Raw genomic sequence first — 24,423 nt, forward strand, 5'->3', positions numbered from 1 at the left:
CTGTTGCCATTTTGATTTTACCGCAAAACAAAAACCTCACGCGCCCTTCGCTTGTTATTTTTATCGTTTATATCCTGACCAAAAAAATATCAATAATTAATCAATACTTGAATTTGGCAACCATGGCTTTGCATATAGAGATAAGTTGTTCGTGTCCCGTAAATATTATATATATATTATGTTTTTTTCATGGTAAACAAGTTTTCTATTAAAAAAATTAGTGTGGTAATTAAATTAAATGTATGCCCATTCTTAATTAGAAATCATTATTCGCATTTTTTTTTTTTACGAAAATACAGCTTGCATGAGAAATCTAAATGGTATTCACAAAACAATCTAAGCGCATTGAAGTTGAAATGTAGGCATGGTGAAAATTGGCATAGACCCATTACGAACAATAAGTAACCAACTACTGATTAATAGGGTAAGAGGTGAGGGGGAGAGAAGAGTTCAGAATCATTACGTGAATCATTAAGGACGAAGTAGAAAAGAAAGAAAACAAAGAAACTGTTATTATACATCTTGATTTTAGTTATGATACCTCCCACCCCTAAATTGATGCAATTAGGCTTGCGTCGATCTACGCCAGTGCCTAATCAAAGCCATAGCACAGTTCCTACATAAATATGAGATTTTCATATTGTCTTCGCACCAGTAAACAACGGAGGAGGCGAGACAAATGTACAAACTCGTGGGCAATTCCTATTATTTACCACAACACTTTTTCTTTTTCACGATGAGAAGGGAGGCTGAGGAAGTCAGTCACGTTTCACCAATGTCACACATCAACTTGTTTTTTTTTTTTTATTGTTTACAGATTAAAAAGATAAATAATGGAAGCATCTTAGTTCTATGCTTAATCCTTTACTCTCGTCCACTCAATTTTTATATGTAAGTTAAATTCATAACACTGTACAAATCCAATTAGCCTAAAGAAGACATGTTTCGCCAAAACAAAAAAGGAAGAATAAAGAAAAAAGAATGCTCTTCCCCCTGCATTACCGCAGTGGGTAACATCTAGTTCAATACAAATATCTAACTCATATGGCTAATGAAATCAAAGAAATGAAATCTTAAGAACGGGTTTCGAATTGATAATTGAAGCAACGCATCGCTTCTCTTCCAATTTACGTAGAATCAACTTTGCAAAGGCTTGACCTTGCGCAAGTGGCCCATGCTGTTGACAAGATCTTTGCGGGTACAAACTGGAAACATATTGACGTTTTGAAATGCTTTCAACCGCCATAGAACATATGGGAAACTAAGCTGATCCCTAGAAGTGAACCGAACCACTTCACTAAACCAGAGGCACATAAGCAGATTAGTTAGTGGTGTATGCTTCCTCACGATAATAGAAGCCTCGGATAGAGCTGCACAAAACAAGTTTTGGCCAGATATGGGAGCTTGTTAACAGATATCGTTCAAAAAAATATACCACTTAAGTCAAAATTGGAAGAATGCATGCATACAAGACAACTGTCATTAAAGGTGAAGCTAAATCCCAGCAATCTTGGTCAACTTGAATTACATTAAATTCAGCATGACTGCACCTTGTTCTTAACTCTTAAGGCGGTCTTGGGAACATCTGCTCCCACACTCAACTGATTATATCATTCAATTACGTATCACTTCTGCAATCTCCCAAGCACTACAACTAATGCCTGGATCTTGGGACTAAGGAGCTTTCAAGAGTAAGATACCTTCCGGCTGGGGGAATCCCAACGTATTTAGTTTTACAATAACTTGCTGACATCTCTCCTTATATCCCCACTAAGAACTCAGCTTCCTTTGCACGTATAATATCACTGGGGAGGTTCTCACCATAAGGCATCTCCAGAAGTTCTGACTACATGATTTTACTCTGCATGCCTAATGGAATCTCTGTGCACCTTTCCACCAGTGCTCAATCAACCTCACCTTAACAAGTAGGCTACAAATGTAACCCTTTATAATTCCCTGTTGGCAGCCCAATAACGCCCGCTACATAGGCCAATAGATAGGTTCCATAATTAACTTATTATTAAGTTATCCTCTCTATTATAATTTTAATTAGTTAGGATCAGATTTTATGTTATTTGTTTTGACTGATAAGGGTGATATTTTATTGGGTAAATTAGAAAATATCATCTTAGCCAAATATGTGTCCCCTATCATCAGCTTTGACTATTAAATCCATTGAACAATGCAATGTTATTTTCAGGCAGACACCAGAGATTCATAGGAAAGCTAATATGCCTTTCACATACTTGGCCAGATCTTAGCTTTCCACTAAGTGTGGTGAGCTCATTTATGAGTAAACCAGAAGAGAAGCACATGGAAGCAGTGAATAAAATTTTGAGGCATCTGAAAATGCCACCAGGTAGAGGATTGTTCTTTAAAGAAAAAGCGGGTGCAAGGTCTAGAAGTTTATGCTAAAGCCCATTGGGCTGGCTCAGTGGTTGATGGAAGATCTACTATAGGCTACCATACATTTTTATGAAGAAACTTGATGACCTAGTAGGCGTGAGAAGCAATGTCAATGCTGAGTTTAGAGCATTGGCCTTGAGGATTTGTGAGGTGATGTGGATGCCCAAGCTGTTACAGAAACTAAGAATTTGCATATCCACACCTATGAAGGTATATAGTGATAACATGACAGTAATGCATATTCCAAAGAAACTCATTCACCGTGATGGAACAAAACATGTTAAAATTGAAAAACATTTTAATCAGTTAAGATCAGCTTTTATTTCGATTATTTTGACTGAATAAAGATGATAGTTTCTGGGGTAGATTAGCAAAGATTATCTCAGTTAAATAACTCATTAAATAACCCCTTCTATCCAATCATTGCAATTAGTGGAATAAAGCCTCAATTTTGAGCATTTCCAAAATCTCAATTTAATTTAAAACAATGCTCAGGTTAAACGGGTTAATTACTGCCAATTTGAACTAATGACTTAAATAGTGAAAGCAAGATGTTCTGACTAGCAAACCACAATTTCAGTGGGCTACAGAGAGCCGTGATCTATCATAATGATAATATGAAGCAACAACAATAACACAGAATGCAATCAAGATGTTACCTAAATTTATGTTAGCTCATGAAACAATATTCTAAAGCAGCACATACCTTTCCTGCCATTAAATCTCTTGTCTTGTGGTAACCCATCTTTGTGGTATTGATTTATTTGCACTTCAACTTCTTCTGGTGTGGCTTTGTTTTTCTTGACAACAGCCCTAGCCTCATCATAGACACTGCCACGAGCTCCATGCTCTGATATGGCAATTACAGAATTTGAGCGCCAAAGAAGCGCTTCTAGCACGCCCAAGGGGTCCCTCCTGAACTGGGACTTGGAATCTACCCAAATAGAGTATTCAGCTTGAGGAAATAGGCGATGGCTTAGCATCTGAAAGATATCTCAGCACATAAAATTTTATTAAGTGAATGAAGGGAAGTATTAGGAGAGAATAAAAATAATAATGATGGCAGAACTGGAGTTTATGAGAAGGAGAGGGGGGACAAGAATGAAATAAAGCTATAAAACCACAACTTGCATTTGAACCTAAATAAGCTTCCCAAGTATAACAAATGATATACAAGAAGAAGAAGGTAGCCAAAATCATGATAATGATACCTTGGGGACTTTACCATTCAATCTCTGATCAGAAAAAGGAAGATCCCTAACAACTACAACACGCCATTTGCCAATAAATCCATTTTCTTCAATTCTGTGGCCCACTGATTCTTGTGCTCTTACAGTGATTTCATCCCAGAATGCTACATAGCAGACCTGCATGCCACTAAATAGATTTGGAAGATAAGATTTTTTTTTTTACTATTTAACGTTACAAGTAATAAACTCTTGTAGTACATAACTAACCTTTTTAAGTGATGCACCTGACATACCAATGGGCTGATATAGATCATCTCCACCACCAAATGCACAAGTAGACACTACAGCTTTGCAAGCATTCATGTAACTTTGATCTTTATCAGTTATCTTAAACCCTCCAGCTGAACTGTAGAACCCACAATGTAACATCATCGTTTCTTTCACCTATATGTAGAAGCAGAGGGTAAATAACTAAAGCCAAACATATAAAGTAGTGAAAGTAGCTAAAGTGTAGACTCATCTTTCTTTTTCAAGAAAGGGGGAAAATCCAAGGAGAATCCATGTTATGTCTTAGATTAATTATCCCACACCATCAAAATACTGAGCAACAGTTGATTACCTCAAAACTACTCTCCCTTTCATGAAGTGTTTGATTTCCAGTAAATAAATTAAATCTTGTAACTTCTGGATGCTGTTGAGACAAGGCAGTATTCCCTCCTGCAAAAGATGTGTCACTCTCTGATATGTATAAAACTTTCTTAACAGGGCCTCTGGATTCTTTTCCCGCAGGAATATCCAAATGTTCGAGTTCTTCAGGTGGTAGGAGCTTCAAGCAACCTGATAGGGTCAATTAACGTGTCATGTAAGGTGCTCCTTTGAAAGCCTAACACATCTTAATACAAATGAATCTTGAACCATTTGGGGATAATGGGAAAGGAATGATGACTAGAGAAAGAAGCACAGAGACGGCCAGGGTCAAATGCATATTGAACCGTTCAGATGACACTGACTTGTCGGAACCAGTAAAAAGGAGGCAGTTCAGATTCAATGGGTCTGGTTATAAAATATCACACTTCACTTCCTGTTTAAAGAAGCTTCACCCAACTACTGTAGCATTAGAAGCTATTGAGCAAAACTGTAGAAATTCATATATGTAAAGTGACAAGAAGCATATCATAAGCAGAAATGCTAAGACAATTGGACACTGATACGGACCAAGGATAGTATTTTAGTCACAACTGCATCACTCTGTTAATGCAAGGTGATATGAAATCCCCAGCATTACAGCACAAGAGAAGTGCATCAGGAGTTGACACTGGTGTTTGGTACATGTGACCAGAAATGGCTAAAACCGTCACAACCTATACCACAAACACAACTGCAACTCAACACTCATACAAAACTAAATCTATATAACCGCTGCAAAAAAAAATGATAATTAAAATGTTTGGCACATTTGCCCAGCACACTGACATGGACAGAACTCTTTTTTGGAGGGGTAACAGCTCCTCAGAGCCTAAATAAAGATTCAAACCTTGGATGGGAATTGTTAACAGATTAACAAACAATGCCAAAAGGCTGCTTAAGCAGATATATCAAGGACTCTTGTAGTTATATTCATAGAAGTTAGACTAAAGTGTAACTCGAGTGCAAATCCGCTGAAAGTTTCAGCGTGAGATCACGAACTTCATTGAACAGCCCATAATTGATAGACTAAAATCTAAAATTAGTTACTTTAAGATAAGCTTGGCAGGATAACATACAAGAAAAATCAGTGGTTCCAAGATGCAAGAATCAGACTTTAACGGTAACCGAAGTCCAGAAATTGACAATGACGAGTATAATCCAGTCCATTTAAACCAAAACGGGAAAAAGAAAGAAGAGCAGAGTCTCATTCCCCCCGGGGGGTGGGGCAGAAAACTTCTCGACTTACGCTGTCGGACACCGCCAATAACACGTGTAGTAGGATCAAGCCGATTCAAATTGCTCTTCGGATCTTTCCCCAATGTGGGTGTAGCTTGATCAACTTTGTTAAATTCCAAGCTAAATTGAGACGGTTCATTCGGCGTACCACGCTGGGAGCTCACCATCAAGCTAGGTTTCGTGCCTATTATGAAAGCCTCGAATACTAGGAAACCCACAACTGGAATAATGATGAGCAGCATCCAGTATTTCAGTAGCTTCCTGAGCAGTCGTAGAGCGAACCCGTTCTCGCCTCTGTGCAGGAGTTTCTTACGCTTCCGTCGTGCACGGGCCCGCATCCGACCATGGTCGTCCGATTCCTCGTCCAAAACAGAGATCGCTACGTTGCTGTTGTTGTCGAACATTGAAGACAAAAGTCACTTAGTAAAGAGAATTGGTAGGACGGGATACTATTAGAATCCAGAATGATGTTAGGCTCAACTGAAACGAAGAGTAGCTTGCTCCCTCCAAGAAACGGGGGCCCTGCGGAGGCAGGAAGATATAACAGAATTTACCTCAGCGGGGTTAAGCATTTTTCTTGATTCGCAGAATTTACTTTAATTTTTTAATTTTGTAAACTATTTTCAGGGGTTCTGTGCTCATCACAGCTACCATATACTGATCACTGAAATATAATCTAAACCATTTAAAATCTAGTTCAGATTTAAAATTTTAAATATATAATTTTTTTCAATAATAAATTTATTTTTTAAGGATATTATATTTATTCTAAAATCTAATACTCCTCCGGTCCTTATTATAAGACCCCATTTGACTTTTTATTTGGTCCTAATTATAAGACCCCAATCCATTTTGTCTCTTATATTTATGTATTTTTTTTAAGATAATCCTTCTAATAATGATAGTTTTAGCCAATATACTTAATTAGCAAGGATATTTTAGGAATGACAACACTTATTTATTATAAATAACCAACTTAACTTACTTCCTTAATCTCCTCAAATAAGTCAATTGGGTCTTATAATTAGGACCGGAGGAGTATGTTAATTATGATATTATATTTATTTTATATTCTGTATCTATTAAAATAATAAATTGATTAAAGTATATAAAAAAATTTAAATTTAATCTGAACATCTAAAATCAATCTGGATGATCCAAATTGCAATAAATGCTCCATGCTCATTATTGTGATGAGCATGGAATGTGCCGTCTTATTTTTAGTGGAAGCGATGCTTATCCTTTTAATGAGCACTCTAAACTCATCATATCTAAATCATTCATATCTCATTTGGATGGTTCAAATTTTATTTCTTTTTTACTTTTATTTATTCAAAATAATTATTTTAATATGTATAGAATCTAAAATAATGATAATCTCTTAGTTATCATTCTTTCAAAAAAAAATTATTTAAAAATAATTAATTAAATATTTTAAATATGGATTGTTCAAATCATATATAAACGGTACAAGCTTTGAGTGCTCATCAAAATAACAGGTATTGAAACTAGTTCTATTTTTAGTCTAGAACCCTAACAGCATTAGCCTTAAATCATCTTTTTTTGAGTCAAGTTATTTTTTAAAAAAATATTGTCAATATGTCTGTATTTAATAATATTCTATCAATATTTAAAATTTTAATATTAATATTTTTCATAGATTAATAAAACTGTGTTAGAATTAAATGATTGAAAAGATATTTTATGAAATCTCATGTAAAATTAAATGTTATCCACAGCAAGTATGATATACAAGAAGGGGGTGAGAGTGGCAGGAGTAGCCGTCTGCCGTGGCTTCTCAGTTCTCACGACAAACTTCTCTGACGTTTCGTCACCATAAGCTTTTGGAGATGTATTGTACTAAGAAAGGATTCATCCAGAAACTCTGCTTACAGATTGTACAATTTTCTTTGTTACAGCAATTAACAATTACTACTCTGTTCCTTGTTGGAAGAAATCAACTACAACGCTATCTGAATCCATTTCTTTGGGACAACGCTCTGTACTTTGCACAATAGCTCCTAAAGCAAAAGTGCTAACAGAATCAGCTAGGTGAAGCTCTCAGTCATTTTACCTTCCCATGCGTGGACTGTTGCTATTTATGGTGGGAGATATTCTTGGAGGCACATTCGTCTGTATCCTTAATAAGCTAGAAACTATGTCTGCCATGCTTGGTCTCCTTGCTGGTTCTTGGACTAAGCAGGCCACACTTATTTCAGCTAGCTCAATGACACATGCTTTCCCACTGCTTCCCCGAAGGCTAGGATCAATGAACGAACTAAGATCGGCTTCTGCATCGTCCTTTGCCACGACAGATCCTATGACCGTAGAAAGCATTACTTCACTTCTAGCTTGTACAATGATAGAATCTTTCCCTGTGATCAGTTCCAGTAACACAACTCCAAAGGCGTACACGTCCATTTTGGGACTAACCAATCCTGCTTCTAGGTACTCTGGAGCCATGTGGCCTCTAGTTCCCACCGCCTGTGATGAGCAAGTTAACGTTATATCCCCCTCCGACTCTCTTGCAAGACGAAAATTTGCAATCTTGGCCCTGGCGTCCTTGTTTAGTAGAATGTTGCTAGTGTTGATGTCCTTGTGAACATAACAAGGTTCTGTGAAGTCGTGAAGATATTGAAGTCCGTTGGCAATATCCAGAGCGATCTGGATCCTCTTGGCCCAACTTTGATGCCCCATTGGTACGTTTTTTCCTAGCCACTCTCTGAGAGAGCCATTCTCCATGTATTCGAAAACAAGGTAGAAGAAGCCTTCGTTTTTACAGTACCCTTGCAGCTTTATGACGTTGAAGTGATTGATCTTCTTCAGCATATTCACTTCCTTTGACGCATCCGTACTCATTTTCTTGACAGCCAAGATATCCTGGCCAAACAATCCCCGATACACAGAGCCACCAATTCTATTCTTTGAACTGAAATTCTCGGTCGCTTCCTTTATCTCCTGAAATTTGTACTCTTTAGAAACATGCTCAATGCTTGCAATCTCATCACGAATTTCTTCCGAAGACTTAAATTTGGTTTTCCTTATTTGACCTCCCTCGACGAAAGTCGCCGATCTCTTCCTCAATAGAAACACAGAAAATAAAACCACGCACACAACCAGCACGAACCCCCCTGTGGCGGCAACAGCAACATAAAGTTTCCTTTTTGACTTGGTTTTTTTGTTAGGGGAAACAGGAGGAGAAAAGGTCGGTGGTCGACCAGGGTGAACTATGGTGGTTGAGCTCTCAGGTTCACTGGGCAAGGGAATCAGAATAGTTGTGAATGGATAAAGAGTGGGTGTGGTAATCGTATTAGCGTCAAGTACAGAACTTGAACTCACTTTGAATCTTGTAGCAAGAGAAGATACGTTATCACCCCAATCAACCGGGTAAGTTAGTAAATACTTGATGCCACTGGCGATTTGAGACCGAGTTGGACAGGCACATCGGAGAGGCACATGTAATTGCATGCCAGCATGCAAATCTAATGCCCCATATGGATTGTAATGCAAGAGAGAACCGCAAGTGGCCAATCCCTCATAGGTGTCATTTGCTATTACGAAATAAGTTTGGGTTGTGGACAAGGTATAATTGGTATCAGCCTGGTAATAGTCCGTGGTTTTGCAGGAACAGTTTACAGGGACAATTACCTCTTTGCCAGTTGGGAACACGGTGAACATAGAAGCATCATTGATTGTTGCGAGCTTTTCTGAGTCTGATGATGTCAGATTAGAAATTGAGGTGACGGTGTTGTAAGGAGGTTGGGACTTGAACATGAGGAAGGCAAGACAAGATTTGCTCAGGCCATTACAGGTATAAAGGAAAGCAGAGGAAGGCCCGTTTTTATCGTTGATGGAGCAGTTGAGCGCTGAATTTCCTGAGTAATTCTGCTCTGCTCTAGCATTGAAAGACACAAAGTACAGAATGAAGAGAGGTATGAGAAACTTTGTCATTCTTTCGAAGATGATTACTCGTTAGATGGGAAGCTTGACCATTTGTATGATAATTTCAGATATATTATAGGCATATACATACATATACAAGTGATGTCAAAATTTTGCTGACCAATTCGAAGCAGTATAATAATACTCCTACCTGGCCCGCAGTTTCGCGTACTAGGTCCGTTATATGATTTACAAAGAGCGATAATACAGATACAAATGAAAGACCTGACTCGGTTTTTGGTCTCTTAAAATATTATGATGCAAGACAAAAAGTATACAGAAGAAAATTAATTATTTTATGCGCAAAATCAATGCACAAATATGTCATTTTGAATGGCGCTTTCTTGTTGCGACCCATTGGAGTTTGACTTCAGTGGCAAGTAGATATGGACACCATGCATTAGTACACTAGGTGTAGTTAAGGGGTTGTGCTATATTATTCACGATTTATTATAGTTTTCTTAGTTTATGTTGATTTGTCATCATTTTGTTGTCCACCAACCTGGGTTTGAACAAGCCTTCAAGAATTTACAGGGCAGTGTGAAAAAATACAGGCAAATAATTAAATCCAGGGGCCCAATGAATTTATCATCATGAATAAACCTAGTGTTTATGAATTTATTTACAGGAAGTAACTGAAAAAACAGAGATGTTATGAGTAATAATGTGAAAAGAATCGAAATACTACAAGAGAGTGGAAGTGGCCTTAAAGACGAATACATCGGAGGGAAAATGACAGAATCCTGTAATCAATCACATCTTTCAACTGCTTACACGCAAAGTCCTGCATCCAAGCCGGCCGGGTTGAGGAACTGGATGCGTGTCGGTACGCGTAAACAAAAAAACTCAATCGAAACAGATATGGGTTACGATTCTTGAGGCATCTTCTATTCTTTTAAGTTCATTTTATTAAACTAATTTTTTAATACATATCAAGAAGAAATTAGTGTGTTGTCCCATTTAAGAAAGTTGTTTTTATTGTTTTGATTGTGACTTTAACACGATAAGAAGAAGGTATTCATTGAAAGCGCACCTTTTTATATTATAGCGCAAGGGGGACATAAATATATTACCTTATCATAGAGACTTGTTCATGGACTAATGTGCATCTCGAATCCCTTTAATTGATTGGTATTTTCAGGGGAGAATTCTTCGTCAAGTAAAAAGCTGATCATGTCCAGAAAGGAATGGGCCTGAAGGCTCATTGTTTTTAGTTCTTCTGGAGATCGACTATCAGAACAAGAATGATAGAAAACTAAAAGCCCATAAATGCTGCTCAGTTCATTAGACCATTTCAATTCAAATCATCTAATGGGTGGATCCAAGCTAAGTATGAACTTCCATGAGCAAAACGGCAATTTCCATAGAGCCCCTTTCCAGTAGTTTTATGATAGTAAATCAAAACTACTAAACATCAGAACACCAAACTCTGTCTCTTACAAGACTCTGCTCTGTTAAAAACAAGGACAGGGAGAGAAGGACATAGAAAGCACGGAAAACATCGGCTGATATTCATAAAAATCAAGATATCCATTGTCGTCAATATCAGAGACTGGAATCGTGGCCACACACAACTGATCATGGGATTTCACGAATCATAAATAGAATTGGTCAAAGACCAAATTAATTAATAACTGTTGTATTTTTTTGCAATGCAAGCAACATATATATGCCAATGTCTCACAGAAGTTCAACCGTTGCATAAATATTACAAGATGCTGACTTGCTATTCAGGTTAGCTGCTGATGGAAAATTGCACATCCCATGTTCAGCTTTGCTTATCAATAGTGCATATATCAAGAGTGCATTTAGAGAGACTGTCTGATATAAAAAGAATGTGATTATGTACAAGAGGTTTACATTTTATAATTAGGTACGGAATCCATTGCTCCAATTTGTTTTTTTGCTCTCTGAATCTCTTCAAATGCATTCTCTACGTTTAATTATCGTGTGATTGTATAAGATCGGGTTGCTTCCCTTATATGTAACATATATCATGTTATCATGTTCAACATATACCATATATCATGTTATCATGTTCTATGCGCTGGCAATCCGGCATAATCCAATGTATGACTTTTTAAAATTATACATTACGAGGGGGACCATGGACCAGTTCAATTGGACGGCTTTCATATTCCCAAACAAAGGACTTCGCTTTGCGCATCTTTTTTGAATTCTTTTTCTGTTCCTTTTTTCCCCCTCATTTTGCTTTGAAAGTCATATCTCCATCCGCGTTGCACAGCTCAGCATATTGGAAAACAGTTGCAAGTACGAACAACTCCTTTTTCTCCCTCTCGATAATCGAGTATAGGGGCTTTTTGGGGTCATTGGATGGAGGTATTAAAAAGAGAGATAAAAGAAAAGTGACTAGTGCGAACTTTTTTCCCCCTGGAGAATTTGATAGAATGAAGAAATCAAAGAAGTAATGACCCAAAAAACGAAGCATTTGGCTTTGGTTTACGTAGGAGAAAATTAATGTTGCTTGATAAGATGGGGGGGACCGAGAAATTAGCATTCTTATGAAAGGGGTCTAAATATAGAAATTAATAGAAAGTAATGCAAATGAGATGGAACCGTCGTTGCATGAAAGTTAGAAAAGTGGTTGTAAACGATGATGCAGGTCCACTGACGAGCAGATTTATACATGACAGCAAACTTTAAGCTCATTAGTCTTTACTGAATACTATGAACCACGAGGTGGTCCTTCAAATCATGAGGTACTACTTTGTCAAAGGTCCATACGTGTAAAGCCGAGCAGGAACAAGCTCGATCGTATCGTTTCATCACAGATATGCCCTAGGTGCACGGAAATTAGGTTCTTTCAATTATGGCTCATCAAAAGTGTTCCTTTCCTTCTTGCAGAATCATACAGATCTGCATTATAGGGACCCGGATCATCATTGGAAGGCCATCGTGAGAATTTGAGTAGGCAAACATACAGTAGTAATTAACAGCATCGTTAAAGAACATACACAGGCAGTAACAACTGAGGAAAAATAAGGAAAAGGACGGATGAAACATGATAGGATTTTGGGAGTCCTATGCAATGTAGTACATCCGGCACCTGAAAATTGCAGGGATGAGTAGTGCGAGATGTCCCACGCGAATAATTAAAGAGGCAAAGAGGCATGAGAGGGGTGAAGCGGGAAGCCGAGAGAGTAGCAGTGTTTTGTTTTTTAGCTGACGGGTTGAACTAAACCGGGAGTTCCAAGCAACAGGATCCATTTATGCTTTTCCAAAACATCATAAGTACGGCTTCTTACCTCACTTACTGCTTGCCACGCGTCTCCCTTCTTACTTTGCCGACACACATTGGAAAAAACACGTGATTATTGTTGGCCATTGCTTTCTGCTAATCACATAATTTAACATCCAATTAATTCCATTCCCGTGTGTGTGTGTGTGTGTGTGTATTGAAAGATCACCCAGCTCGGCAAATCGCAACCCAATGATCATGGCATTATTCAGTTTTGAAACCCCCCATGGATTAACCATTTATTCCTTATCATCACCTTAATTTTTTCCCCCAAAATCTCGCCACCTTAAATTGAAGCATATGCATTATATACCTTCATAATTTTATTTTATCTGCTTGGATTCTGATAAAACAGTTGAAGATGCTTTGTAATATGAAAACTAGAGAAAGTAGTGAGAATTAACATTGTTGCCGTATAATTATACCAGCTAGAAATAGTTATCATGCTAGCGTTTTTATTTTAATTTGTAAATGTAAATTGTGAATTTAATTTGTCATTCGCTTGCTGCCATTGTTAGCTGGCTTTCTTACTTCTTAAGAATTATAAAGGGAAACGCAAAAATAAAAGTCAACAAAGCAACAAGATGCAGGCGCTCCCGCCCATTTGCGCTTCGTACAGGGGACACTTTTTTTTTTTGGGTCCAAACATACGGGGGACACTCTGATTCTTTTAAGATTTGAATATTTCTCACATATTCCAGTCTTTTAATATAAAAATTAATAAACTAATTTGAGTAAATTGAAAAAATTAATTATGTTAGGTATTTATAATAAATAGTGATTTTTTCTAAAAGTAGTAACTAGAACTATTAATACTATAAGAACTAATTTAAAAAAATAGATGAATATGAGAGATAAAGTGGATTAGAATCTTATATTTATGACTAAATTAAAAATCAAAGTTTTTTATATTAATAACTGAAGGTAGTAGAATGGTTATTTTATGTACATCTTTTTTTTCCCCAAAGATATCGTTCAATAAAAGCAGTTTTTAGAAAAACGAGGTTTTTAAATGGAAAAATAGCCAGGTCATTCATACTAAGGTGTGTAAAATAATCTCTCACCCTCAGTTAATTTCTAAATGCCATAGGTGTCATTTGTTTTTTTCCGTACCTAACCTTCGACACCTGTTTTTTGTTCAGTCGTCACTCAATTCACTATTGGACGTCACATACATTTACTAATTATTAATTGCTTTCCAACCACATCTGTCTACACAAACACTGAAAAGCAGAAAAAATAATCTAATAAAGTAAGAGGAATCAAATTATTGAGTAGTTCAGTTTTAATTTTTCAAATTTCATTTTTCATCAATAGTTTCGGGTGACAGTTTTTTTTTTTGGGGGGGGGGGGTTGGTCGTCATAAAGGAATCTTCATAACATTATCCTCAGCTCATAATTGTGAAGGAAGTAGCAAATATTACATAGCGGATTGCTCTCATCAGTATAGATCTCCCGAATCCCGATCGATGCAACTTCCTTGGCATTAATGACGTACGCGTTGAAATTGAAAGATATTTTATATTCACTGTACTTTGGATTACTGATGCCACGGCGGAAAGTGGGGCAAGGAAATGATGAAGATATTGGGAGGATTAAGTAGGGTTCCTAAATCAGTGTTAATCTTGCAATTTGGCACCAGTACAGAGAAGGAAGTCAACTTGTACATCATTGGCAGAAAAGGGAATGAACAGGACTTTAATTGCGCTATGAAAACTTCTTGTATAACGTAACTAGCCAGGTCTCTCTCTTCCCCCTCTTGCTTCCTCGTTATATTGTGCATGCACGACATTAAAAAGTTCATCCTTCCACAGTTTAAAACGGTAATTTTATTCTTTAGATCCTCCTCTCGATGCGTTCTTTTGGTTTATCCATGTCCCCTCCCCCCCCCCCAAAAAAAATCTGAGTAAACCAACATTCAGAATTTCTAGTAACATATATTTTCCCGCAACTTCCTGTGTATAACGTATTCCCCAGACCAAAAAAAAAAAAAATGCGGCCAATGACCCTTATAATCTAATGACATAAAAACTTGCATGTAAGTAAAAAGGTTATGAATTCAATATCACTTATAATCTTAGGCTGTTAGTGTGTGACTCTCTAATTTTTTTTTTTTTAAACAATGTGTAAGTATGAATTTCAAATTTAAAAAATATTTCAGAAATAGTAATATATTATGTAACCCTTTATCATTATTCTAAAATGATGTTTGTACTAGACAATAATAACATGGAATAAAAAATACTATTTATATATTAAAAAGGAATATAAAACGAATACTGTTTTTATACATACATAATGGATAAATCATAAAACTGAACCCCAAAAATAAATATTTTTCCAAATAGTTAATCAGTTTTATTGACAAAAGTTTTAAAAAAAAAAAGGTGAAAGAAATGATTAATTTTATTATATATGTAAGGTGTTAAGAGAATGGAATAACATGGTACTGAAGACGTGTCGCTAAATGTACCCAATCAAACTGGGTCAAATACGTATCGCGGAGGATTATGAAAATTTGATCAAACTTCCTCATGACCTGTCTGCTGTCCACTCTTACGTTACGTGGGTGTGTTTCCTTATTAAAGCTAAGTGTGGGCTCTGCTTCATTTCGCTCTCCGCAGAAAAAACCGACTTGGTAGCACTTTAAATCAATGGCCTTGCTTAGACCTCACTTCATTCCTCGAATAAAGCTTGCCTCCGTATGAACACATAATTCGGGCCAAGAAAACCCAAATTAAGATCGAATCATTAATCTCACAGCAAACAAAGAGGAAAATGGAACGAAAAGAACAGGAGCATATGATTTGGCATTGTTCATACCAAAAAAAAAAAAACTTTACAAACTCTTCATTATTACAATTTCGATACGAAAAATAATAGTTCCTGAACTCTCGCATCCGTAAAACGCAACTCTTTTGCTATACATTGTTATTTGATCCAATCATCTCACTTAGATCCCTCACTGGAAAACTGATGATGAACCCCACTCATCTTCATTACTTGTGGCTGATCGATGATGATGAGCTCTTCGTATCTGTGCCGTGCATTACGTAATCCACAAAAAACCAACTATTTTTCTCCCTCCTTCATGTATTGCACTGTTGGTTTCTTTTACCCTCTCGATCGAGCCCGCGTAGATCGTAAAGTGCACAAGAATCGAAGCTTCAAGAATCCAAAGCAAATGGAGTCTGCAATAGATCGTAAGGTGCCCAGAGTGCATCTAAAGGGCAAGGCCTGTTAGCGTCCAATCGAGCCCATGGCTTGCCTTTCCCACTCCAATGCAATAGACTCACGGGACCAGGATGCAGATCTCTACAAAGCCCACGGAGGTTGTCTCCGCCGAGACCGTGTTGGTTCCAACGGTGATCCACCGGAGCTATTTTTCCCGCAAAAACGAGCAGAAACGGAGGCAACGAACCCAGGTCGTAGATTCTCATCCTCTTCTGTAGTTCCATCCATTCCTCGATCTTCGTCGTGTAATCCCCTGCTCGCCACCGCTCCAGATCAATGACCATCACCCCTGTATTGAAATAACAAGCTTTTCTATCCGCAAAGGTGAGCGACAAGGAGGGATTGGACCAAAATGTGGGCGTGAAATAGGAGGTGAAATTGGCGTTGCAGTATTCAGGGGCTGCCAGAACTGTGTTATCTCCCAGTGGCGTGGCGGCTAGTTTCGCGATGTCATCCACGAGAAGCAGGTCAGAATCCAGGTACACCACTCGCCGGACGCAGAGCGGAAGAAGGTTGGCCAGGTAACTGCGAGCGTAGTTGAGGGGGCAGTCGAGGGCGGAGCGAATGGAGGTGGAGATGAGGCCGGAGACGGTGGAGTCGACGAAGTTGTAGAGTCGAAATTGAAGATAAGGGAAGGAATTGGAGATGGCAGAACGAAGAAGGGAGGGGCTAGAGGAACAGACGAAGTGAAAGAAGACGTTTTGCGGGCAGGAAGAGTGCTGAAGGACGGAGAGGATGGCTGCCATGGAGCCTCGAATGTAGGTGGTGTCGAGAGTCATGGCAATATGGACAACGTCATCGGAGCAGGTATAGTCATCGTCGTCATCGGCGGCGATGGATTTGCAGTCGGGGGAATTGTAAAACTGGGGAGCTTCTTTGAACTGTTGAGTGAAAGCGGAAGTATCTTTTGCGGCATTGTGGGGGGTGGAGGAAGACAAACAGGGGAAGAGCAAGAGAGCGATAAGGAATAGGAAGGTTGGATTTGGAATTGGCATTGGCGTACAAAGGTGAGAGAGAGAGAGAGAGATACGAGGGATTGAGGTTGAAGTTTGAATTGGGAGAGGGGGGATCTATGAGTTGGCTTATAATTGGAGAGTGAGGTTTCAAACACGCTTTCTTGGGGGTAAGTAAATGATAAATTATTTGAAAAAAGGAAAATAGAAAAAGGCAGAGAGAGAGAGAGAAGAAGGATGGAGGAGGGCAGGCTGCAGAGTGAAGAATTAGGTACAGTTCAGAATTGAGAGGGAAGACATGATTAGCATTCTGCAGCATGGGACCCTTTTTGTGTGAGAGATGAAGTCTCTCCATTCTCATTGTATGAGGCAATCAATTACATGCTCATAAATTCATCCCACGGGGGCCATGTACCTTGTACATTATTAACGCTCCCTCTTTACTACTCCTTACATGCCCCATTCCCCCTCCTTCTCGTTGAAAATTAAAGTATGAAATATCTGCACTGTACTTTCCACAGAATGAAATGACTGACTCACTCTTATTATTCATTTTCCATATATAAGTAACGCGGGTTAAAAAGGATGAAATGTTGGCATGTAAGATCAAAGAAAGACGCAATAATGGGAATGCATATGTGTTCAAGTCATAAAAGGAAGCAATCAAATGTCGGCACTTGATGGCAAAGGGAAGGTGACAGGAAGAGTGCGGAGTGTCAAAGAGCTAGCGTTGGTGCTACGGCTTTTTTGGGGGATTCATCTCTCAAGATACGTCCTTGTGTTTGTTAATGGTTCGTGTTCAGCCCCCTTCTCTGCTTCTGCTACATGGTGAACCATCCCATCCTCACCTGAAACCCAAGTTTCAGCCACCGAATCTTCCCTTCCAAATCTCTCCCTATATTTATTCATTTTGATAAAATTGTATGTTCATATACTGAGAACGCCCCCTCACCAAATCTAATTGCTACCTTCTACCGCCACCCCAGTCCAATTCTCATCAGTTCATGCATATCCCCCACACTTAATGGTGTCCCCCCAGTTTCTGCCTCATTCTCTTTACTCTTCCTAGTACTAATAATTCCACACACGAGCAAATAAGACTGCCTTTAAGCAGAGTTCAGATTTGAAATTTTCTATACTTTACGCCACATTTTCATCACAAATTCACAACTCTCTCACAGTCACAATACTAGAATATGCCTGGGTTGAGATGATTGTGGTAAATAACATTAATTATTCCTAGCGTTACTGTATTTATATTAATGATTCTGCCTTTTCTTGTGGTTGAAAACTCCATCCCTTCGTAGTGAAGGCAGATGTCGAGGAGTCTTTGGCCGTGGGCATAATAAAATAAGAAGACTGGTCATTAATTTAAAATGAACCCTCATTGATTACATGGCCTTTATTTGTGAATTATATATATGGTTGCCCGAACATGACCAGTTGGTATCATGTCGTGCTTATATGCCCTTAAAGTAAGCTTGTAAAATCGAGCTTCTCTTGGCATTTGCCATGTGCCCTTGAAAATAAATGCGACTCGATATATATACTCACCGGGTCTTAAATATAAAATTTATTTTGCAGTACAATTTATACTGTAAAATAAATTTTATATTTAGGATCGGATGAATAATTTATGTATTGACTCAAACTCAAACTTAAATTAACACGAGTACAGGCAACAGGCAACTTTTACTTACGGAGCCATTCAAGCAATGGCCCACCAAACCGTCGGCGTAAGTAGACTTCACATCCTTATGAAATAATATGGTTTGTTTATGAAATCTAATGTAAAATAATATGGTTAACTTGACTCCTTCCACATGGACCCAACAATTTAAATTGTGTAGTTACATAATGTTAGCATCCATCCTACCACTATCTACGAGACAACCTAACCACACATGAAAAAAAAAAAATTAGACATTTATCAGGGTCTTATAATCCAAACATTTATCTTCTTCTTCTTCTTTTTTCCCCCAATGTGATGAGAGTGTAGGTTTGAAGTATAATTTTTGATAAAAGAATGTACAGTACTCTATTTATTAAAAATCAGACTCTTCGTTCTTTCAATAAAATGCAAGGAATGAAATGAATTGAGAATTATAATTTATTATATTTTTTGACAAATTAAGTACAATGTTTTTCGAAAGATGCTAATTAAATCAATATTTTTGCGGTATAGATGAATATGCGTTGCAAAGCTAAATGCAAATTAAAACACCAACAAAAAAATATTAGCGTTATTTTTATTACAAATATGAATTTTAAACTATATTTCTTAAAAAAAAATTAATATCAGTTCATTGCTGCTTAAAATTCAGGAGTTAACATAGAAAAATGGCTTGCTAGTTTATTTTATTTTTATCACGTTTGGCATGCTGCGAGCCTCATTAACAATTCAACTATTGTTTAGTAGTAACCGTATTCTACTATTCTTTGAAGATGAGGTCACGCCTTCGTCTTGCTTATTTCTGTGTGGTTTCCCTTGCCTCTTGTTTTATGTTCTTTCCAGCGTTTAATTTGGTTGTTTCTGAAAATAACGTACAGCTCATGTACTAATTTTCGGAGGACATGCCATCGTAATATTTGTATATTTTGTGAAAGGATAATGAGATCAGGAACCGTCCCATAAACTTTTCTTCTCGTTGTCTCAGGGTCGCCATGTTCAAAACATCACGAAAACGTAAACCAAAGAAACAAAAAGGTGTTCAAGGAGTAGACGCTCGTTTGAAATCATGCTTAGAATTATTTAGAAATATATTTTACGTGAGTTAAAATAAATTTTTTCTAGTATATCTATTTTTTATTTTATAAATCTGAGAAGTTGTTTATAATCGTATTCTAGATCTCTTTTCCACATATAATTAATATATAGAAGTTATTAATCATAAATAAGTATATCCAATATGTCAAAAAGGACAAGTAGACTCTAGAAAATATGGCACTATTCAGAATGAATTTTTCTGGGGAGGTGTGGGGTGAAAATTTATTACTATTTTCTCTGCTATGTGTAAGACTGGCTTAAGAAAATTTTTGTCTTTAATACATAATCATTTACTAATATTTTTTTCCCCGAAACACGTTTTTCAAGATCATAATCTTCTCCATGTTACTTAAAAGAAATATACTGGGCACAGAGTTTAAGTGTAATGAAGGTACTATTTTAAAAATGCCATGACAATATTTGACAAAATAAAAATATAAACTCATTTTATTTCTTCTTTTTAATTTGTGCAGTTTGATTAAAAGATCTAATAAATATAACTCGAAGTAGTATGAAAACAGAGTCGGTGGTATGATATAAATATATATTATCATCATCCTATTTAGAAGTCACTTTCAATGTTTCACACAGTTCAAGAAAAACCTTAATTTCATTAACTCTCATTTAAAATTTAATAACTTTCCAACTTTATCTATATTTAATATACATTATATCTTATGTAAATAAAGTCAACACAATAATAAATTAAACGTAAAATTGTACATCTATGTAAAACATTTTCTCAATACTTTATAAATAAACAAAAAAATATCTTCTTTCTACGATAAAAAAAGGACCAGGAGAGTAAAATAAGATACGAAATTGAGAGGGAGAAGAAAAGGGGGAAAAGGATGGGGGGTGAGGGGGCATCTTAAAAGAGAGGGGGGGGGGTGCACATGCAGTCACATTAATTAGAAATTAAAATGGAACTGTCTACATACGGAATCTATACGGTATACAGTTGGCACCCCTTCACACTAATTAATATTCCATGTCGGTTTCAGACTCTCAGTCCATTTTGGCAGCCTCATTCCCAAACACATAATAGAATAAGTCACTTCTCACACCAGTCCAAGTAAACACCTATTTTTTAAATCCCACGATGATCAACTCTCCCATTTAACTCTCTTTTATTACCAGCATTTACAAACCTCCACAGCTCTCAATCTTCGTTCATGTACCAATATATGATTCCAAAACAGAATTATAAGTATCCAATACAAGGACTTATCCCACACCGCAAAGCGGGGCAAAGAATGAAAGCAATCAAACAGATGCGGAAGGCGAGAGGGGGAGGGTTCTGGTGAGTGGGCCCACAGCGGAATAGAGTACTTCCGCTACCTACACAAGCCATGTGCTACATATGGCAGACTTCTAAATTATTATTCCTGGCTTGCAACCCGTCTCACTCTGATCCCAATTCTACACCTATTATTGAACAAAACAGCTTTTGTTTTCATGCTGGTTGACAAAATTACATAGTCATTATCAAATTGGAAATTACACTAACCCCATAATAATCAAATACTGAACTTTTTTAAAAATACTTAACTTTATTAATAAGCCGTCGCCGGTGGGGTGTGCATTGCCGGACAAAACAGAGGATTACCCTGGCCCATGTGCCAGTTCAATCAACGCCTCAGCTAAGTTCTTTGGGCCTGAGGCCCGGCCCTAACCGTATTAATGCGGAATTGACACTGGGCAAAATTTGGGCTGGGTTTGATGACTACACTAGCGTCTGGTCGTATTCGCCTGAGACGTGGTGACCAAGGCCAGCCTGACTATGGGGAGAACCGCACTAATCAACTTACCTGGGTTTCTTTTCCCACTGGGTTTCTGGTCACCGTAGTCTAGCCCCTCGAAAGCTCATCAAGAACACTAACAATCACAAGGTTAGTGCTTTATATCGCATTTAAACAAGAATACGAACAAAATTCTATAGAAAACAAGAGTTCGAGTATTTCCATCATGAACGATGATAATCATTTGATATAATCAGAGTCCAAAGGCCATAAAGCAGAAGCAGCAGCTCACAATAGACTGAGAAATTAAAACCCCTCAACTCTCTAGCAACCCAACCACCCCCAAGGATTTGGAGAAAAAATAACTATAAAAGCTAAAAGAACGAGTAACAAAGGTGCCTGATTCCACATGTCATCCAACTGTCAACATTTGAAGTGAAACAAGCAATCTAGACTATCGCAAGAAACATAATTGCCGCAGTACTTATCACCAATATTTTTCTGTCTTCCAAACCATTGCAACGAAATAAATGGGTACTTCTAAAATTCAAGCAACGTGATGAGTACATAAAGCTTGAAAATTCATCTCGAATGATAGTGTAAAAATGACTGAGTAAAAACCCCAAACCACAAAAGTTCGTGGATTTAAAAAGTAGCTCCTGATTAGTGTGTACAGAGGGCACATCCGCAACTGACGTCTTGCTTAGGACTCTAGATATTTTCACAAGAAAAGCATGAAGTCTCACAGATTTTTCAAAACGAAAGTACTACAAGAGTAATAAGAAAGTATGATATAAACAATTTCCTTCGTCACCAGGAAAACACACACACACACAAAAGGTGTGAGAAATACTAATTATCTTTTAGCAGTCTCAGGCTCTCAGCTCTATCCAATCTATTGCCAAATAAACGCAAGAACGACACAAAAGACAACAAACAGAAGCAGCCTCTTCAGGTAGTAATCTTGTTGTCCTTGACCTGCATACTGAGGGTGCCCATGTGCATGGCCACCATGAAATGAAGTAGCATATCCAAAAGGAAAACCAGCTGCTCCACTATACAAGGCCCCACCATGAAACCCATGCAACTGGAAGTTAAATAAGGATGGTATAAAACCACCAAATGCTGCTGACAATGTGAAATTCCCAAATCTTGCTGTTGCCATTGGGGAAAACCCTCCCAACCCACCCATAAATCCAAATCCATGTTGAGGAAAATGATTTGGTTCTCGTGAAGGGGCAGTTTCAGGTCTCTGACCAGCTGGCCGATGAGGGATATTATCGCATGGAAAAGATTTTGATCTCGGGTCCGTTGATGTCTTTCCTCTCCCATACAAGGGGACCAACTTTTTCTCCTCAACTAGGGCCTTGCACACTGGGCATTCTCGTGATTGAGAATGAAAGTGAAGCCATTTGTAAAGACAAGGCCAGCAGAAAAGATGACCACATAAAGTAATTATAGGATCTTGTGCCAAGTCAAAGCAAATATTGCATTCAAAACTGCCCGTGTCATTGTTACTGTTGCTGGAGCAGGAAGGGCTTGGGGGCGACCTGCTTGTTGATTCCTCAAACCCACTTGCCATCACCTTCAGATTCCTACAAAAGCCAGCGTAACCGATTGTAAATAACAGCCTTCATATACACATACATTCATACAGATGCACGTTCATATTATCAAAAACATTTGAGCTTAAAAGCTAGTTGTCATAGTAGTATTTCCGAATCAAAACCATTTCTAATGACCAAGGAACACCCCCCCCCCAAAAAAAAAAAGAAGAAAAGGGAAAAAAAGAACACCCTAGTCCACAACGAATTCTCGCGATTCCAGAGATCGATTCATCATCATAATCAATTTTACAAGGAGAAGTGACGGAATCGGAAGCGGGCAATGACGTTGAGGAAAGGGCAAACAGATTGAGGAGAAAGAAATAAATTACGGACCTGGAGGAGAAGATAGTGACGAATCGACCCTGGAATCCCAGAATAGAAGGTGAATCCCCGCAAATCACAAAAAGTGGGCGGTATTATTCAAATGGAGACACTTTAGTATACCGTAAATGGAGTCCGTCCAAAAAAAAAAAAGTATACCGTAAATGGAGACAAATTTTTTTTGTAAAAATATTTCTTAGATTGTGACCGACAGCGACAAAATAAATTGATTTCGAGATTCCTTTACCATGGACCGGACGTGTGTGATTCATTGGGTTTAGCATATGGAGAACTCTTCGAGAAAATCGGAGAATAATTCCAGCTGGCGCTACATTAGTGGTCTGGATAGAAAACTGCACTGGATTACTGATAATAATTTCTCACACATTAAGAAAATTATTAAATACATAAAATTTTTTATTTTTATTCTTATTAAATAATTAGTATATTTTTTCCTCTTATTTCTTCTCTTTTTATTTTTACATTTATCTTCCTTATTTAATACTACCTCCTGTCATTAATATAAGACCTAGTTTGAATTTTATTTTAGTTCTAAATATAATACCCCAATCCATTTTGTCTCTTATATTTACTTAATTTTTTTCAAGATAGTCCTTCTAATAATTATAATTCTAGTCAATACACTTGATTAATAAGAATATTTTAGAAAGACAACACATAAGATAAATAACTAACTCAACTTACTTTCTTAATCTCCTCAGATCAGTCAACTGACTCTTATAATTAGAATCAGAGATAGAATTAGAAATAAAGCATTAAAAATGACAAAAATCCCTTTATAAGTGATACTCCATCTGTTCCTTATTATAAGAGACATTTGATGCTTATGGCATGTTCCTATATATAAGAGACACTTACAAGTTGTCTCTACTTTTTTGTGTTGATTTACTATTTTACCCATATTTATTATCTCCAACTCACACTCTCTCTCCCTTCCACTTCTCTTTCTTTTAATAATTTAATGGTTCTCTCTCATGCTCTCCTCTCCTTATTAATGAGGGTATTTTTGGGAAAAAATTATACTTTTTACATATTAATTGTTATTAACTAATTTTAAA

At 37.4% G+C, this 24,423-nt stretch overlaps 4 protein-coding genes across 7 annotated transcripts; all 4 read right to left on the reverse strand.

Annotated features, from left to right (window-relative positions):
* Nucleotides 1-852: 852 nt before the first annotated feature.
* LOC114739279 (uncharacterized) lies at nt 853-6,022 on the reverse strand. Its single transcript, XM_028927330.1, has 6 exons — nt 5,530-6,022; nt 4,216-4,433; nt 3,864-4,040; nt 3,618-3,773; nt 3,113-3,389; nt 853-1,370 (listed from the first exon to the last, which is right to left on the reverse strand). The coding sequence occupies exons 1-6, from the start codon at nt 5,921-5,923 to the stop codon at nt 1,138-1,140; spliced, it is 1,455 nt and encodes a 484-aa protein (XP_028783163.1). The 5' UTR covers nt 5,924-6,022; the 3' UTR covers nt 853-1,137.
* Nucleotides 6,023-7,589: 1,567 nt separating this feature from the next.
* Nucleotides 7,590-9,470, reverse strand: LOC114739283 (lysM domain receptor-like kinase 4). The gene has a single exon (XM_028927332.1). The coding sequence runs from the start codon at nt 9,468-9,470 to the stop codon at nt 7,590-7,592; it is 1,881 nt and encodes a 626-aa protein (XP_028783165.1).
* A 6,150-nt stretch (nt 9,471-15,620) lies between these two features.
* LOC114739284 (probable galacturonosyltransferase-like 1) lies at nt 15,621-17,138 on the reverse strand. The gene has a single exon (XM_028927333.1). It carries the CDS (start codon nt 16,947-16,949, stop codon nt 15,888-15,890), a length of 1,062 nt encoding a protein of 353 aa, XP_028783166.1. The 5' UTR covers nt 16,950-17,138; the 3' UTR covers nt 15,621-15,887.
* A 4,801-nt stretch (nt 17,139-21,939) lies between these two features.
* Nucleotides 21,940-23,633, reverse strand: LOC114739286 (E3 ubiquitin-protein ligase RNF185-like). 4 transcript variants are annotated; one of them, XM_028927338.1, is made up of 2 exons: nt 23,592-23,633; nt 21,940-23,011 (listed from the first exon to the last, which is right to left on the reverse strand). In XM_028927338.1, the coding sequence occupies exon 2, from the start codon at nt 22,996-22,998 to the stop codon at nt 22,312-22,314; it is 687 nt and encodes a 228-aa protein (XP_028783171.1). In that variant the 5' UTR covers nt 22,999-23,011; nt 23,592-23,633; the 3' UTR covers nt 21,940-22,311. The 4 variants fall into 4 exon arrangements, with proteins under 4 accessions (XP_028783171.1, XP_028783169.1, XP_028783170.1 ...); XM_028927336.1 differs by lacking the exon at nt 23,592-23,633 and adding an exon at nt 23,357-23,433; XM_028927337.1 differs by lacking the exon at nt 23,592-23,633 and adding an exon at nt 23,213-23,265.
* Between the last annotated feature and the right edge of the window lie 790 nt (nt 23,634-24,423).

The sequence above is a fragment of the Neltuma alba genome, unplaced genomic scaffold, assembly GCF_004799145.2.
Source record: "Neltuma alba isolate B1F8T4 unplaced genomic scaffold, ASM479914v2 tig00013860_pilon, whole genome shotgun sequence".
NCBI lineage: Eukaryota > Viridiplantae > Streptophyta > Magnoliopsida > Fabales > Fabaceae > Neltuma > Neltuma alba.

Bases quoted from the DNA above. Each gene is read 5' to 3' on its own strand.
- LOC114739279 (XM_028927330.1), bottom strand. From the start codon at position 5,923: ATGTTCGACAACAACAGCAACGTAGCGATCTCTGTTTTGGACGAGGAA. The intron at 4,041-4,215 runs GTAATCAACTGT...TTCTACATATAG, and splicing joins AAAGGGAGAGTAGTTTTGAG to GTGAAAGAAACGATGATGTT. The intron at 3,390-3,617 runs GTATCATTATCA...GATATCTTTCAG, and splicing joins TGAATGGTAAAGTCCCCAAG to ATGCTAAGCCATCGCCTATT.
- LOC114739283 (XM_028927332.1), bottom strand. From the start codon at position 9,470: ATGACAAAGTTTCTCATACCTCTCTTCATTCTGTACTTTGTGTCTTTC.
- LOC114739284 (XM_028927333.1), bottom strand. From the start codon at position 16,949: ATGCCAATTCCAAATCCAACCTTCCTATTCCTTATCGCTCTCTTGCTC.
- LOC114739286 (XM_028927338.1), bottom strand. From the start codon at position 22,998: ATGGCAAGTGGGTTTGAGGAATCAACAAGCAGGTCGCCCCCAAGCCCT.